A 17,602-nucleotide genomic window follows, 5' to 3' on the forward strand; every position below is an offset into this window, starting at 1 on the left:
CCGCCCCGGGGCGTGGCGCAGCCCCGGCCACGCCTTCCTACGCCCCCGCAGCCAATAGGAAGCGGCGAAGCGCGCTCATGGCAAGGAGGGGCATGTGGAGCGCTGCCAGCCAATTGGAGTGGGTGGCGGGGGCGGGACGCGGAGACCCGGAAGTGGTGTCAGGGCTGTAAACAGGCACATGGAGGGGCCCTTAAAGGTACAGCGTCCCCCGGGGAGGTGGGCGAAGGGGAGCGGGGACGGGGGGGCGGGGACAGGGATGGGGAGGGGGAGAGGGACGGGGTGGGGAGGCATTGGGGGACGGGGGGGGTGAGGGGACGGGGGACACACCGAGGGGACGGGGGGACAGGGGACAGGGTCTGGGGGGACAGTGGGGGGATATGGGGGCGGGGGGGCAGGGAGTTGGGGACATCGGGCACAGGGAAGGTGGGGACGGGGTATTTGGGCCTGGGGAAAACTGGGGGGTTGGTGACAAGGGACAGGGGCTGGGAGACAGGGGGACAGGGATTTGGGGACATTGGGGACAGGGAAGGTAGGGGCGAGACATGGGGCTGGGGGACACTGCGGGGATACTGCGGACGGGGGACGGGACTGAGGGGGCAGAGGGTTGCGGGGCAGGGACTTGGGACCGGGGCAGTCAAGCGCGTGGTAGGCAGGGGAGCTGCCAGGGGTCCGGAGGGGACACTGGGGACAGGCAGGGCCCTGGGGACCGGGGTGGGGAACGGGGACAGCGAGGGGACACGGCGGGGATGAGGGGAGGTGGGGACGGCGAGGGGACAGGATGGGGTGGGGAGCAGGGAGGTGCCGGGGGGGGCCACCCCGCGTCCCCCCGCCAGGTCCCCTCCGAGCAGGAGGGGGGTCCCGCGGCGGCCCCAGGACGGTGCCCGGGGACTGGTGTGCCCTGACGCTGGCACCGATGGCCGACGGCGGGGCCGAGCCCCAGGATGAGGATGAGCACCGGGGGGGCCAGGACCCCGCAGCCCCGCAGCCCCCGGCGCCCAGCCCTGGCCACGGCAGGTACAAGGGCAGGAGCAGGTCCCCCTGCCAGCGCCGGTGGCACCCCCATGTCCCCAAACCGGGGAGGGGGCTGTGACCCCCCGGGGGGGCCGACGCTGACCCAGTTCCCTCCCTGTCCCCAGGACCCTCCTGCTCACTGAGGACATCACAGCCAGGAAGAGACCCCGGCTGTGCCCAGGCGCCCGGACCAGCCCCAGCCAGCCCCGGGAACCCGAGAGCCGCTGGGAGCCGGGGGGTGCCGGCGGGGTCTGGGGGCCGCGGGCGGGCAGGGTGACGGGGCTGTACGCCCAGCTGCTGCGGGAGCTGGAGGCGGAGGTCGGGGAGCTGCAGCGGGCGCTGGCAGCCCGGGATGAGGCCGTCCTACGCCGTGACCACCGTATCCGGCAGCTGGAGCTGGAGAACCAGCAGCTCCGGAGCCACGTCCGCAGCCTGGAGGAGGAGAACGACCTGCTGTCCTCCTCTGGGGGTGGCCGTGGGGGACCCCTGGCCACCGCTGCCACCGCTGCCAGCAGGACCCTGCTGGCCTCGGGCACCGGCTGCATCGGTAACGGCAGCGGGCAGGTGGGGTGACAGCTGGGTGTCCCCAGACAGGGGACCCAGTTTGTGGGGCAGCCCTGGGATAGATGAGGGTGAAGGGGGACAGAGGGACAGGGACAGGCTGGCAGGGCTGTGGGGGATGGAGAGGAGCTGCTGGGGTCTGTCCCATGGCTGATCCCCCCCCACTGTGTCCCCACAGGTGTCAGTGACAGCAACATCGAGTTCCTGAAGGGGCTCGTGGGGCTGCTGGAGAGCAATGCCACCGTGCAGGTGGGTCTTGGTCCCCATGGGGTGGGGGTCTGGGGACAGCTATGTCCCCCTGTCCCTAACCCATGCAGCTCCTCGCCCCATGGAGGCTGTGAACCAGCCTGGCCCCCGTCCCCAGGCCAGCAGGACACCCATGCCCAGCAAACCCCGCTCTGTCCCTGCAGGTTGGGGGACTCCAGCCTTTCTCCGCTCCCAGCCCTGGGGAGCAGGTCTGCGCCCCGGCCGACGTCCCGCGGAGCCCCGCAGCGTGGCAGCTGCAGGCAGGGCTGCCCGGCAGCTTCCCCCCCTGTCTGGGCACCGAGGAAGGGGCTGGCAGCCCGGCCGCGCTCACCGACACTGCCTGCCTCTGGGAGGAGAGCAGGGGGGACATGCTGCCCGACGGCACCCCGCTGTGGGCCTCACCCATCGAGGTGCGTGGGGGCTGGCCGGGGCTCTGGGGATCCCACTGAGGCTCCTGGGGTGCCACCAGGGACCTGGGGTCCCACCAAGGCTCCTGCACACAGTGCTGTGGTTGGAGCAGAGAGGAAAAAGGGGTTCCCCCGGGGCACAGGGGAGCTGGCCCAGGGGGTCCCCAAGGGATGGAGGGGGTCAAGGTACCCTGGGGACAGAGCAGGGAGGTCCCCAGGCTCCATCCAGACAAGAGCTTTCCCCCTTGCCACAGGAAAATGGGAGGCCCAAACTGGAGCTGGTCCCCAACTCGGGGGTCTACATCACCCACCCGCAGCTGGACGACCTCTCGCAGGTCTCCACCGACAAGCCCAAGCTCATGACCCGGCGGTTGCTCGATTACTTCTTCTCGCGGGAGACGCTGGCCCGGTCCTCGGCCACGGGACAGCGCATCGCCCACAACAACACCACGATGGAGCGGCCCCTCCGCCTGCCCGTGGCCGTGGTCAACGCCATCAAAGGTAGGGGGCGGTGAGGGGATGGGGGGGATGGGATGGGGTCCCTCGTCCCCTCCCGGTGCCGCGGTGATGGGTCAGGAAAGGCCACGGTGCCACCCGTGAGCGGGGTCGGTCCCCCTCTGCCCCCGCAGAGTACGTCACCAAGATGTGCGGCCGCGGCTGCAACTTCAACGCCGTCATCAATAGCAAGTGTGGCACGTCCCGGCGAGCCGTCAAGAAGATGGTCGTGAAGATGGAGTGAGCTGAGACCCACAGGACGGCCACAGCCCTCCGGCCACGTCGGGGGACGAACCCAGAGCCCTCTGGTGCCGCAGATGAGGAGAGGGGACGTGGAGGGACGTGCCGGGGACAGTGGGATCGCACCCTCGCGCTTACGGAGGGGCGGCAGCTGGAGGATTCACCCTGCAGAGACTGGCTGGCTCAGCCCCGTGCCCCCACAGCGGCAGGGCCCGCACCACGCGTCCTGCTCCCTCCGGCAGCGGGGAGCGGGTGCTGGCAGGGGCTGGTCGGAGCAGGGAGACGCCAGTGCCAGCGTCGTGGTGCCGGGGTCCCCCAGCGCAGCGGGCAGAGCCGGCGGCTGCAACCATCCCAAGTGGCAGAGCTGCTCCCGCACGCAGCAGCAGCTCCACGCGTCCGGCCGCAACCCAGGGCTGTTTTTCTGTAAGTTCGTTCATTTCCAGTGATATGTGGGATTCCTGTAAATAAACCCCACTTTCTCTCCACCCAAGAAGGCCGGCTGCTCGCCCTCCCTGCAGCCACGCTGAGCATTTCGCCTTCGGCTCTTTGCCGCCGGGGTTGGCTCTTGCTGCACGTCCCGCTGCAGCTACAGCCGGCACAGCCCCGGTCGCGGCGGTGCCCGGCCCGGCACCACGGCTCGCACCAGGCCGGCGCGGGAGAGAAAGGACCCTCAGTGGCACACGCTGCACTGGATTTGCCTCTGGTGACTAAATTTATTTAGCAAGGAAAGCTCCCGGCTGACTCCACGCCGGCCAACCAGTTACAGTTAATAAAGTAACAGTTCTGTCACGTAATCCAGAAAACAACGTTGGGCAGTTACAACTAAAAAATAAAGTGGATTTGTTTAATTTAAAAGCTCAAAAATAACAAGCCATATGGTTTTTTTTCTTTTAAAACATGTAGTAAACACAAAAGCAATATAATCTATGATACAATGTACACTATACACAGTGGGGATGGCGGGCAGCACACGGGGGAGGAAAGAGGGCTGAAGTCCCAAAATTCAAAAGGAAACGCCACATCACTTGGAAACGGAAAAGTGGGGAGAGAGAAATCAGAGAGTAAAAAACCCAAACCAACCTCTTCAGTATTGGAAAAGAAACGTTAGGAGAAAAGGGGGGCAAGAAGATGGGCAGCATCTTACAGAGAAATTAAATAAAGATTAGAAAAAGCACTCACAATACACAGTGTTTGTAATCGGGAGCGGGGAGCGTAAGGCAACGATCTCCATAGAAAAAAGGGACCTTCCAAAGGGGGTTATATAGATATTTATAGCTATTTATAGACTTTAAATATAAAGTAGGAATGTGCTGTGGAGCCTCTCCCAGCCCGCCCGCACCAGAGCGTGCAGTCCCCTCCGTGCCTGGCTCCCGCGTGGCCGTGAGACATTTCGCCGGGCTCGGGGCCACCGCCCGGCCACCCCAAGGGCCCTGGGGATCCGCAGGGAGGATCGGGCCCTCGCACCCTTCAGAAAGGGCTTCTTCTGTGCGGGGACCCAGGCGGTGGCGGAGGAAGGGCAGGAGGACACCCCTGAGGGCTCCCCTCGTGGGCCGGGGACGCTGGAGTGCCGCGGCGCCGCAGGCCGGTGCCCTCGCAGGGTCTGTCGGCGCAGCTCCCCGGCCCTACAAGTTTTTGGTGACCAGGTGGGTTTTATAATGCTTCGTCAGGTGGTCGCTCCGCATGAAACGTTTCTGGCACTGCGTGCACTCGAATCGCTTGTCACCTGCGGGGAAAAGAGCAGCGGCGGTCAGGGGGTGGCAGCCGGCGTGCCGCGGCACCAGCGGTGCCCGTCACCAACCTGCTTGTGTCCCTGCGATCCCCTAAACCAGCCATGGTCAGGACAGAGGGGTGGCCCCTACGACAGGTCCCCTGTGCAGCCGCTCCACCCCAGCCCCTTCCCATGAGCCTCTGCACCACCATCACCTGGAAAGCCCAAAGGCAGCAGAGACACCCCCACACACACCCCCAGACCTTCAGTCCCTCCCAATAACTCAGTCAAATCGCAAGGACAACTTGCGGTGACCCAAGATCATCCCAGTCCTCGGCTCAGCACGTCCCCTTGGCTCTCACAAGGCTCAGGACCCTGCACGGGCTGGGCCACGCTTCGGGAGCTGCCCTGGGAGGGAACCACGGTGCCGAGCCGTGCCCCGCGGAGCCGCAGACCTGTGTGCGTGCGAGCGTGCCGCTGCAGCTCGTCGCTGCGTGTGAAGCGCTTCCCGCAGAAGACCCAGTTGCAGACGAAAGGGCGCTCGCCCGTGTGCAAGCGCACGTGAGCGCGCAGCAGCGAGGTCTTGCGGAAGGTCCTCCCGCACTCGGGGATGTGGCAGATGTGCTTCTTCTTCCCTGGGTCTCCCGGCCTGGCAAGGAAAGCCACGGTTAGCCTTTGGAGACGGGTGCCGGTCCCACGGGGCTGCCCCTCACCCCACCCGTGCTCACCTCTTCTCCCCGTCCTTGCAGTTGGGGCAGGTACACGCCATCCGCCGCCTCTTCTCCCCCGGCTGAATCTCTCCGGACAGCGCTTGCTCCATCTGGAGCTGGATCTGGGTCGGGCTCAGGCCGCTGATGGTCAGGTTGTTGCCAGACACGTTCTGCACAGTCAGCTGCTGCTGGCCTGGGGAGGAAAAAGGGGAGTCAGGCTCTGCCCCTCTGCTCCCGGGGCTGCGCCCACACGCCGCTGCCCAACACGTCCATCCATGCTCCTCACGTGGGTCCTGCTGAAACCCTCCGGAGGCGGCCGGCCGGAGGGGAGACCCCTCCCCGCGTGCGGGACGGGACACCCCGGGTCTCGACGCCGCCAGCCCCGCATGCAGCGCTGCCACAGCCCCCCTGCCCTGCCACGTGCTGGTCCCCAAGCGGGGCCGGTAAGTCCCTTTTTTCTGAATATACTGTGCGGTTTTTCAAAGTTTTCGGTTTGACCCTTCGGGGTGGGGAAATGAGCAGAGGAAACAAAAAAGAAACTTTGAAAAAACGTGCAATATATTGACCAAAAAAATGGGACTTACCCCGGACCCTAAGGGCCGCTCCACGCTCGGGTGCTCACGGAGGCGGCAGCCTGGGCCTTGCACAGCACCCGGCAGCCGTGACAGGGGCTGGAAAGAAGAAGATGGGGTCAGCGTCAGCAAGCGGGATCGCTGCTCTCGGGGCAGCGGGGAAGGAGGAGAAGGAGGAGTGGGATCTGACAGCGGAGCAAAGAAGGGGTGACTATAGAGAGGGAGGATGGGATCGGGGGGCAGAGGCAGAGCAAAGGTGCCACCGCATCCACTGGGAGGGAAAGTGCGAAGCTGAGGGTCGGGGCAGCCCTTTGGCAGCGCTGCAAGACGTGCAGCCGCTCGGGAGGTGAGTGTGCCCTTGGCTGAACCCAGGCTGAGACACGACTTGATTTATCTCACTCATGGGCAGCAGCCAGCAGGTCCTACCAGTCCCCTTCGCAGCCGGGGCTGCGGCAGGGCCCCCGCCAGCCTTGCGGCACGATGCGGGCAGCAGCGCAGACAGCGGCAACATCTGCCTGTGGCATCTCCCCGACGCTCATGGCTGGCCCCAGATTTACATGCAAAGCAGCAATTAAAAACCCCTTTAAAAGCAAACCCAGCAAGGACGGCGGCCCACTGCAGAGCGCAAAACCACGCTGGCCTGCGTTTTATGCTGACATTGTTTAGTCAAGCAAGAAAGAACAGCTTCCGACTGCAAAACCAAGCCGGGACTCCTGCCGGTTCTTGCTGAGAAACCACCGCATGGCAGCAGGTCTTTCTGGATCAGAAAGCAGATAAACTTCCCTCAGACACAGCTTCCTCCCCTCGGCTCCCTGGTGGCAGCCCACGCCGCTGGGACTGGGCTGGGGAAGGTTTGCTGGGCAGCAGGGGAGGACAGAGCGGCTGCCGGGACGTGTGTCTCCTGGCAGCAAGGAGACGAGATGGGGCAGACGTGCACCGGGGCTGTCTGCGGCTCACAGACCGCTCCAGCCACCAGCCAGTGCCACATCTGGGTATTTTTGGCCTAAGGAGGACACTTGCCCCACAGAGGTGGGGGGCTGGGTTCACTCAGAGGGAATGATGATCCCTCACTACAGAGCCTGAGGGGCACAAAGCTTGTGCGTGTGGATGCACCTCTCCTGATTTGGCCACTAGAAGCTCAAACCAGCAGCCATCGCACCCAGTGGATGTGAGGAGAGATGTCCCAGCCCCAGGACCAGGAGCTGGCAGTGCTCCCTGTGGCAGGGGCTGCTGGCCCAGACATGCTGCAGGAGAATCATAGGATCGTTAAGGTTGGAGAAGACCCTTAAGATCGAGTCCAACCGCTAACCCAGCACTGCCAAGTCCAGCACTAAACCATATCCTCAAGCACCACGTCTACCCTTCTTTTAAATACCTCCAGGGATGGAGACTCCACCACCTCCCTGGGCAGCCTGTTCCAATGCCTGGCAATCCTTCTGGTGAAGAAGTTTTTCCTAATATCCAATCTAAACCTCCCCTGACGCAGCTTGAGGCTGTTTCCTCTCGTCCTATCGCTTGTTACTAGGGAGAAGAGACCGACCCCCACCTCATAGAGAGCGAGAAGGGCTCCCCTCAGCCTCCTCTTCTCCAGGCTAAACCCCCCCAGCCCCCTCAGCCGCCCCCCAGCACACTTGTGCTCCAGACCCTGCCCCAGCCCCGCTGCCCTTCTCTGGACACGCTCCAGCCCCTCAAGGTCCCCCTTGTCCCGAGGGGCCCAAACCTGAGCCCAGCATTCGAGGTGGGGCCTCCCCAGGGCCGAGCACAGGGGCCCCATCCCTGCCCGGCTCCTGCTGGCCACACCAGGGCTGACACAAGCCCGGGGGCTGGTGGCCTCCTTGGCCACCTGGGCGCTGCTGGCTCGTGCCCAGCCGGCTGTCAGCCAGCACCCCCAGGGCCTTCTCCGCCGGGCACTTCCCAGCCCCTCTGCCCCAGGCCTGGGGCGTTGCCTGGGGTTGGTGTGACCCAAGGGCAGGACCCGGTACTTGGCCTTGTTGAATCTCATACCATTGGCTTCGGCCCAACGATCCAGCCTGTCCAGGTCCCTCTGTAGGGCCTTCCTGCCCTCCAGCAGATCAACACTTCTACCCAGCTTGGCGTCATCTGCAAACTTACTGAGGGTGCACTCAATCCCCTCATGAGGGAGATCCCCTCATGATGAGAAGCCCCGGTGTACCACGTCCCTCAGCCTGGCTGGGTCCCAGCTCTCCCAAAGACACAGGTCTCACCCCAAGGGCCTGGGCACAGCTCAACCTTTCCCCCGCACAGAGCTCAGGAGCAATCAGAGCTGGTCTGGGCTCTCGGGCAGCCTCAGCCCCTGCGCTCAGGCGTGTCCTGCAGCTCGGCACGACCGCACAGACTGACCCTGCAGGCGGCTGTCTCTGCTAACCGCCCTCCCTGACACAGCTTACCAGGATGGGCTCGGAAACACCCAGCAGAACCACCAAAGAGACACCCTATGAAACACTCAGGGCCTCCTGGAGCGACAGGAGCTGACGACATTTAAGAGTCAGCAACATTCAGCCTCAGGGTACAAGGGATCTGTTTACAAAGCTGCCACATCCCAGCTGCAAAGCATGCTGCTTGCTGGGGGGGGCTTTCTGTCCTACGTCCTGCCTTCCCTCCCACCCCATCACAGAGCAGGGCGCAGCCCACCTCCGGTGTTGGTGATGGTGACAGGCACACCCTGGACTTGCACGCCGTTGATGTTGATGGTCTGCATGGCCTGCGCCGCGGCCGCCAGCTGAGCTGCGTTCAAGCTGATGATGCCGCCGGCGGGGGCGATCTTTGGCAGAGGACGTTCCTTGCGTGTGGCTGGTTTCTTGCTGCCACCTGCCGTGCTGGAGGTGCGGGATACAGGGCTGCTGCAAGAGGTCCCAGATGGAGCCACCGTCATGGCTGGGGCTTCCTGGAGCAGGACTGTCTGCAGCTCACCCGATGGTGTTTTGAAGTAGACCTGATGGGAAGAGAGAAGATGAATGAGATCAGTCGCTGTCACCAGGCAGCTCCCTCCACAATGACGGTCGCCCTCCCCACACAGCCCTGGAATCTGGGCCTGTGATGAGCCAAAGAGCAGGAAAAGCTGCCCGAGCATCTGAAGCCCCTTTGCAGGCCTCCTGAAGGAGGTCCTAGCCTTGCACAGCAGCAAGGGGCTGTTTTGGCCTTGCAGCCTGGTTTCCAAAAGCAACACTCAAGACACAGTCCTAGAGGCTGTGAGCTCCACTCCCCCACCTCCCAACATCTTCTGAGCAGGCTCATCCCACCCCGAGCTGGTGGCACGGCAGAAGTTTCAAGGACACTGCACTCCTACAGGTCCTGTAAAAGCAGGTGGCCAGCAAGAGAGACTTAATAAAGCCCTGCGGAGGGAGCAGCTGTGCTCCCAACCCTTCTTAGACATCAGAGACTCCACGCAAGTGATGCCTAAACTGGATGCCAAGTTGAGGGTGTTTGGTGGCCTACAAAACCCTTCAGCTTTTTAAAGCCTGGGTAAGAGCTTGGAGGAGAAAGAGGGCAGAGGGACCTTGCAGGAGGACACAGGAGGTAGTACCTGGGTAGAAGCAGATTCCGTCGTCTGGATCTGGAAGTTCTGGGAGGATTTTTGGGGGACGGTGGGGAGCGTGGCGGAGGCGGCCTGCACCACGCGCAGGGCCTGCTGCGGGATCTGCACCACCTGCGACTCCTGCTTGGGCTGCACCACCTGTACCTGCTGCACCACGGCCGGCTGGCCGGAGCCCGGGCTCTGCACGATGAGCAGGTTGTTGCCCGCCTGGATGATGTTCTCCGCCGTGGTCTCTATTAACACCGTCTCCACCTGCTCGGCCACAGCCACGGCGGCAGGCTGGGCGGGTGACATGGCTTTCTTTCGAGTCTTTTTGCTGGGCTTCGAGGGGCTCTCCGCAAGGATCTGAGCCTGCGTGCCTGGCTCAGAGGCGTTCACCAGGTTGTTGACGGGGAGGGTAAGAGTCACGTTGCTGCCCCCCGCTAACTTGACCACGTTGCTTGCGCCCTGCGCTGGCGAAGCTCCGCCCTTCTGCGCCGGAGCTGGTTTGATGGGCACGGGCTTGTGAGAGGAAGAGGAAGGGGTGAGGATCGCTTGATTTGTGCCCGGAATAATCTGGATCTGGTTGGTGAGGTTGGGCTGGACCTGGATGGTCTGTCCCCCCGCGGCCTGGATCTGGGGCACCGCCTGGTACTGGATGTTGGCAGATGAGCGGGTGCCCTTGTTGATGACAGTTGGGTTCTGAATGGCAAAAACCAGCTGCCCCCCAGGGTAGGAGGTGCCAACCTGAGAGCCCTGGATCTGGAAGAGGTTCCCTTTCGACGACAGGATCCCAAAGCTGTTCTTACCGGAGCCCAGAGGGAGTGGAGCAGGTTTGATGGGGACAAGTTTGCGAGGCGTTGGCTGAGGAGGAGCAGGAGGAGTCACGGCAGCTTCCACTGCGGGGGGACCGATTTTGCTACATGTTGCTGCGAGGAGGGCGAGAGGAGACGGCTGGGAGTCCTGGGGAGCCAGGAAGGAGACGGGTAAGTTAGAGACAGGGGCTTGTGCCAAACATCTGGAGACTGAGTCAGCAAAGGAAAGGGTACACGCTACCGAAAGCAATCCCGTCCATGCCAATGAGACTCCCCTTATTAAGGGAACTGCTTAATTACCCATACCACGTGTACCTTTAGCTCATGCTCATCACACTGCTTTTAGCCATCAGGACAGCGACTGCCTTTTAATTGCGTGCCTACGTTCTTACAACCTCTATAAAGCTGCAAATACCCTGCAAGTCTGCTGGTATTTACACCCATTACACACCCCCTGGGGTGTTTCATGCAGCTTTAATTCCAAGACCACCTTGTGATATCAGCTGCTAATACAACCCAAGAGGTCCTCAAGGAAAACACAGTGCAGGGAGGAGGAACGACACTCCGGAAGAGTTGGCGTCAGGGCTGGGAACAAGTCCAGAGCGCGGCTCCCCAGCCTGTCCTACCACCAGCCCTCCTCCTGACGCGGCAATGCTGGCTATGGTGGAGGCCAAATGACACAGCATTTACTGTCCTGCACCCCAGGACATGTCCCTCCGCCCCAGCGGGGAGCCCAGAGCCCCCCAGTGCCCCCATACTCACCTGGGCAGTGGAGGCGGCCGGCTGCAGGTATTCACTGGGGCTGACAGCAGCAGTCGCAGCCATGCTTTCTCTTGATCTGCAAGGAAGAAGCAGAGAGACAGAGGAGTAAGACCAGCAGCAAGAGCCGAGACCTCCTCAGTGCACCCAGCCCAAGGGGCTCTCGCAGTGCCTCCCTGTATCGCCCAAAATGTCACACCTCACCCACATGCCTTCAGTGGAGGGTTACAAAGGGGCTAGAGAAACCTCGTCATCTCATCACCCTCATCTCCCCGTGCTTCCCTTTGCTCGCCACCAAAGGGAAATGCCAATTATGGTGGGCAGCCGGCTGCAGCCCCCACTCATTACCCTGCAGCCCAGCACAACCCTGACATGAAGCCATAGCCCTCCCCAGGCCGAGGGACCATCGCTGCCCTGCAAAGCCCCCCCACTTCAACATGGAGGCAGGCGTGCCCAGCTAGCCAACAGCCTCCCGCTTCCCAGCTCACGCCGCCTCCCTGCCACTTGTTTTTCTAACTTTGGGAATCTCAAAGGACAGAGTTTTGGTACGGAATCATGTTTTTTCAAGGCTGGAAAAACATTGTTTCAATTACTTCGTTATTTCGTCGGTGCTGAGTGTTTGTAAGTCATTATATAATTAAAAAGTCACTTCGGGGAGTAAAAAAAGCTCCTGGCGCTGGCTGGCACTGGGACCTCGGGAGGCTGAGAAAAGCCATTGGCGAGCAGAGAGGAGAGAGCAGCAGCAGGCAGCACACGAAGGATAGGAAGTGCCCGCAGGGACCAGTGCCACAGAGCCTACAGCTTCAGTGGGATCTGCACACCAGGGAGAGGAGGAAGATGAAGTTACGGCAGAGGAGCGGGTTGCTCGAGGGGCTCAGCAGGCACAGGCGGACAGGGAGGACATAGCGTGAGTGACCACAGCCCCTCTGACGGTGCGGTGGGGGCGTGGGATGAGGCAGGGCTGTCCTGAGGGGCAGCTGCAAGGATGGGGGCGATTCACCACCCCCGTGGCTCCACTGCCTTCCTCTCCCAGCCCTTTCCTTGGGAGTTTGCAATCTCTGATGCTCATCATTTCTGCTGCCCCAAACGCTGCAGAGCAACACCCCTAATGCTCTTCTTGCCACTGGGGCAGCTACAACAGTTTCTTTTTAAAGGTTTAATAGGGTGAAGCCAAGGAAAGAGACCCCTAGCCCTTCACAATTTGCTAAATCTTTTGTTCTGGACTAGAAAGACATTTCATCTTTGACATTTCCTTTGGCAAATTCCCCATTCAACCCCATCCAGCAGTTGCTGTATGGCTCAATAGCTTGATAATATTTGCCTAGACAAGGTGCCAGAGAGAACTTGTCTGAGCTCGAACACTCTTTAGTATTGCTGCTGACAATGTCTTGACTTCAAATGGGGAATTACGGCCATCTGAGAGGTATGGATGCTTGGGGTTTACTCAAGGCGTCTCTGAAACGCAGCCCTGGCGCAGGCGAGTCGATGGGAAGCCAGCGCTGTGGTATTTCCAGAGATGCTTGGACAGCAGGAGCGATGGGAAGCGCTGGCAGAGGACAAGGAGCACGATGAAGGCATGAAGTCCCGGGTGGCTTATAACACATCGTAGCAGCCAGAAATTAACTGTTGTCTGAGCACAGTGAGGGGCTTTTTGCTGCTCACAGGGACCAGATAAGAGCGGCATCCCAGGACTGTGGCAGAGCGCTGGTCTCTGGCTCCGAGCAGGTGAAGTGAAGATCTGGCACAGGCAGAGCTGCTGTTTAATGACCTTGTGCTCCTGCCCAGGGAGCTGCGGGAGATCCAGGGTTAGAAGAGGGACTACACAAATGGGGAAAACTATGCGTGGGGTTTGTTTCAAAGGGAGCACACTCCACGCTCCACAGCCCAGCGTGGCAAAGGCTTGGCAGCATCACTCACAACAGAAGCAAGAGGCATTGGCACAGGCTGGCTGAGGGTGACAGGGCCAGCACCCAGCCTCAGAAAGGGCAAACTCGACCTTGCTAGAAGCAGCACCCGCTGCCCACATGTGGCTGCAGGAGCCCCGGGCAAAAGGCGTTGGGAAAATAAGGGGGTTCTTTCATTTTGAAACTGTCAGCTAGCAGGGACGGCGCAAGAGGCGTTCGCACTGCTGCCCAATGCAAGGGCCAGTCATCACATCTTAATACAGCTTAAGGGTGGGAAAAAAAATGTCCTCTAGGTAATTGAGATGCAATCAACGCTCACATAAAACCAGAGGTGAGCGCCCTCAGCTCCCCCTGTGCCCCTCGGCTGTCCTGCACAGCATGGACCGAGACAGACGCCTCCTCCCTGGGAAGGCGAAGCCTTTCGCCAAACAGAAAGCCGCTAAGAAACCGAGTGATCGGGCCCGGGGCCAAGTCACCAAGGAGCCCGCTTCCCAAAGGCAGGCAGCTCGCCCCTCGCCAGCACAGGCTCCACCGCTCCTCTCGAGGCACCGCAGAGGCTCTTTCACAGCCCTGCTGCAACCAAGCACATAAATCCCAGGGAAAAGTGAGGTCAGAGTCCCAGGCGCCTGGGATGGCACCGCATGGAAATTACTCGCCCCGTTCCTTAGCGAAGGGCATCCATTCCCTTGAAGCCACTTGCCGCCGCTCGCTGTGGCAACCTCCCGGAGACGAAAGCATCAGACGCTTGCACCCAGCGAGCTGGCCTGTGATAAAAGGACGCTTTCTTTCCAGAAAGCCAGTAGTTTGTACGGCTGCCCGAGTTCAATGGCTGCACCCTCCCTTTCAGCAGAATTAGGGCACTGCTGAGGATTAACAGCCCTGACTACAAATAAGAGCAATGCTGAGCTGGCCAGAAAGAGAGACACATACCAGGAGAGATCCCATTAGCCCGAACAAATAAATAAGGATAATGACTGGGGGAGAAGCCCTGTGTCGTCGCAGTTGCGGTGTAATCCCTCCATGAGTTTCTCACTTGTACAATTTACGTCCGAGTCCAGCAGTGACAGTTTCACATCCTGAGGGTGTAACATGGTATAAAACCGACTTACAGCATGGTGAAACCAAGCGGGTACCAAAGCACCCAGCTTCGCTCTCTGGGTGTTTGCCCAGGACAGAGCTGGGAACGGCATTGTTGTTGCCTATGGGGAATGTTTCTGGATCTGCTCTGGGGATAAGGACCCTCCTGAGAGGCTCTGACTCCCTCTCACAGACGCACACCATGAAACAGTTGCCTGCTCTGTGTTACACACTTATTCATGCCCCACAAAGAATTTGCTGAGCAGTTCAGGCCCAGTTTGCCCTTCTGAAAACCCCCAGCCAAGCCTCAAGCGGAAGAGGACTCTCCCTTACAGCGATTAAAGAGCTCTGATTCATAAAATTCATTTTTCTCTGGCCACCTCCTCTTCCTCCACTTGTCACAAGGGCAGTTTTGTACGGAAACCATCTCTCTACAGACTGGAAACAGCCGCCTCCTCACCCCTAGCCTGCCCTCACCCCTATAAGAGGGCAAAGCAACCAAAAACTCAGTAATGTACAATTTCCTCTATTACGTTCCTCAAACGAGCACAACCAGGACTCATTCCTGCCCCAGCACACACGAGCCAAGCCCCTCATGTCCTGACCGACTGTCCATATACCCTGACGGCACTTTGAGGAGCTCTCAAAGCCCACCATGAGCTCATGGCACACGGGGGAAAAAAAAAGTCCACACTCAAGCGAAGGAGCTGTATGAAGAGAAAACTTACCAACCGCGCCAGCCCATGAGACCCCATGTCCAGCCGGAGGAAACGCCTGCTAGCAGCCAGCTGGACCGCTCACACCAGCACGATTGGTAGGTTTGCTCAGAGGCGGCTCCTTCGCTTCTCACAAGAATTTATTTATTTTGGAAACCATTATCTTCAATATTCTACAAGAGATATAAAGGGGAGAGATGTTGGGTTTTTTTCCTTCCTAATCAGGACAAGCTCTTCTCCTCGGGGAGCTGCCAGGCAGTCCTCCACAAGATCTACGGCCTCCAGCTCAGCGGAGGAGCTCGGGACAGAGGCAGACACTGACGAGAAGGTACCTGCCAGTCCCCACAGCCACAACCAACGCCCCGTCCTGCAGCTCGAGCGGCACAGGCACTTCTACAGAGCTACAAAGCTCCCTTTCCGGGGGTCTGGAAAAGTTTTGTGTACTTTAGACCATGATTTCAAGCCCTATCACCACGATATCCTTGTGACTTTCTCACAAACCCCCTTCGAGAGAGCAAATACCACACCAAGCTACAGACAGGGCACACACCTTTAGACCAGGTATTCCAGTCACAGGGGAGTCTCTGCTCCCCAGAATACCCTTCCCATCTGCCTGATGGATCTCTTTTTGGGGCACAGGGGGTGAACATGTTCCTAACTTTCAGTACTGGGTTTAAGCCAATTGACACACCTGATCTGAGTTACCGTGGTTTTAATTAGCACCTTGAGCATGAAGGTGAATCAGAGTCCCCTAAAATCCATGAAAGACCTCGGCAACTACAAGAAAACACTCAGGATTATGAAGCTAAGTACAGTCATTGGGAAAAAAACCACGCCAATGGTAGCAGCCCCATTTGTTTGTCAGGGCCATAAGCAAATATTCGAAGTCTGGCAGAAAGGAGCTCAAACACCTGCATATTTACATATTAACAGCAGGAAATCAAGCAATGTCTTAGAATAAACCAGCCAGGATTTCTGTTGTTGTTGTTTTAACTCCTGGTCCGACTCCGACACGCCTGTGACAGTGCAGGCGTTACAGCCACTTGCCAACATCAGAGTTTGCTTTCTCCTTCCCTGAAGCTGGGGGGGAAATTCCCTGGCACTGCGGCTGCATATAAGAAGGAAGAAGAGGAGAGGAAAAGCAGCTAAAATAAAGCGAGCCAGGATGGCGGCCGTGCCAAGGATGTACAGGCACTCCTCGGAAAGACTGGCCTTGGGGAGGAGGGAGCAACTCCTCGCTCTGCACATAGGAGGGAGGTGAGGTTTTGAGGCACAGGAGCGAGCAGATCGCGGGACACCCTCGAGTGGCAGCTCCCCCCGAGCGACGAGAAGCCCCAGTGGAAACTTCCAGCAGCGTCAACCTGTGGCTCCCTGAGAAACCGAGGTCCTGTTGCACCACATGTCCCCAGGGACCAGGGATAAACCGCTCAATCCTTACCTCCCTGCTGCACCCCCAGCCCCGGGATGGCTCCCCCTCTGCAGCCCCCTTCCAAATCCCTCTCCACATCCCAAGGGCCGGAACAGGATGGGGTTGAAACACCCTTCCCCACACAGCGCCCACCTCCCCAAACACACAGCAGCACCCCCCACCCACTCCACACACCCCCAGCTCCCCCCAGCGCCGTGCATCCCTCCCCAAAAAACTGGGGGGAAGCTTCGCACACATCCCCCACCCACAGCACCCACACACACCCCCGGCCAAGGCGCCCCCTCCCCACCTCAATGCGTGAGAGCGTCTCGAGCTGCGCCCACCCCCGCCACCGGGACACCCCCGGTAGGGGCACCCCCCACCCCCAGGGACCCTCGCAGCAGCCCGGACACCCCCGGTAGGGTTTCCCCGCTCAGACACACACCTCCGCCCCCCCGAACCGGGCACTCCCGGGAGCGCGTGACGGCCCTGGGGCGAGGGTGGACCCCCGCCACCGGGCACCCCCGGGCCGCCGCCGCCGCCACGTACCGGGGCACCCCCCGCACACCGCCCAGGTCCCCCCACCCCCGGCCCCTCCCGGCAACGGCGGCGGTCCCCGGGGAGGCGGGCCGAGGTGACGGGCCCGCCCCCGACCGGGCCCCGGCCCCGGAAGCGCCGCCCGCCCGGAGCTCGGGGAGGCCGCAAGTCCCTTCCAAAGCCGGCGCCACCAGCGCTGCCGCCCCTTCCCGAGACGCCACCCCCCACCCAGCGCGGCCGCCCCCGCCGCGGGCCCGCACAGACCGGCCGGAACGGCTGCGGCGGCGGCTCCGACCCCCTCACGGCGCCATCTTCCTCCTCCGGGGCCGCTCGGGCACCGCCCTGGGTGTTCCGCCCCCTCGGAGGCCTCTTGACCAATCTCCACGCGGCTTGCCGGCGCTCTGGCCAACGGACGGCGAGATTCTTTATCGCAGGCCAATCCGCCGCGGATTGCCGTTTGATGGGCAGCTCCGCCGAGCAATAGGACACGTGATGGAGTGAAAGATTCGCCAATGAACCCGGGCCTCTGGGGTGACGGACGGAAGCAGAGACCCAATGGGAGGGCAGATCTTTGATTGACAGCACAGTTGGCTAATGGGAACAAGTCCAGCCCGCCGCCATCCGCTGATTGATTGACAAGCCCTCGAGGGGGGGGACTTCCTCGTGGGCGGGAGCCACCCAAAATCCTCCTCTCGGTTGGTGGCGGCCATCTTGATTGACATGGAAGGAAAACAATACGAGAGGAGAGGCGGCCGAACTCCGCTTGTGATTGGCCGCGCGCCCTGGAAGGGGGTGGGTCTAAAACCTTAAAGTCTGGTGACGGCAGCCGGGTTCTCTGCGGGGATGGGGCGTCCCGGGCGCTCCTGGGGTCCTCCTCCCCGTCCCCGTGTGGGTCCCTGAG

At 61.1% G+C, this 17,602-nt stretch overlaps 2 protein-coding genes across 3 annotated transcripts; one reads left to right on the forward strand and one right to left on the reverse strand.

The window, feature by feature from the left end:
• Positions 1-118: 118 nt before the first annotated feature.
• Positions 119-3,667, forward strand: LOC142067726 (uncharacterized). The gene is made up of 7 exons (XM_075116655.1): positions 119-196; positions 834-1,014; positions 1,137-1,558; positions 1,751-1,821; positions 1,983-2,228; positions 2,480-2,726; positions 2,855-3,667. Exons 2-7 carry the CDS (start codon positions 914-916, stop codon positions 2,962-2,964), a joined length of 1,197 nt encoding a protein of 398 aa, XP_074972756.1. The 5' UTR covers positions 119-196; positions 834-913; the 3' UTR covers positions 2,965-3,667.
• Positions 3,650-17,091, reverse strand: SP2 (Sp2 transcription factor). 2 transcript variants are annotated; one of them, XM_075116653.1, is made up of 7 exons: positions 16,966-17,091; positions 11,063-11,138; positions 9,495-10,448; positions 8,603-8,903; positions 5,397-5,571; positions 5,124-5,317; positions 3,650-4,683 (listed from the first exon to the last, which is right to left on the reverse strand). In XM_075116653.1, the coding sequence occupies exons 2-7, from the start codon at positions 11,123-11,125 to the stop codon at positions 4,583-4,585; spliced, it is 1,788 nt and encodes a 595-aa protein (XP_074972754.1). In that variant the 5' UTR covers positions 11,126-11,138; positions 16,966-17,091; the 3' UTR covers positions 3,650-4,582. The 2 variants fall into 2 exon arrangements, with proteins under 2 accessions (XP_074972754.1, XP_074972755.1); XM_075116654.1 differs by lacking the exon at positions 16,966-17,091 and adding an exon at positions 14,769-14,907.
• Between the last annotated feature and the right edge of the window lie 511 nt (positions 17,092-17,602).

The sequence above is a fragment of the Phalacrocorax aristotelis genome, chromosome 23 (assembly GCF_949628215.1).
Source record: "Phalacrocorax aristotelis chromosome 23, bGulAri2.1, whole genome shotgun sequence".
Taxonomy (NCBI): Eukaryota; Metazoa; Chordata; class Aves; order Suliformes; family Phalacrocoracidae; genus Phalacrocorax; species Phalacrocorax aristotelis.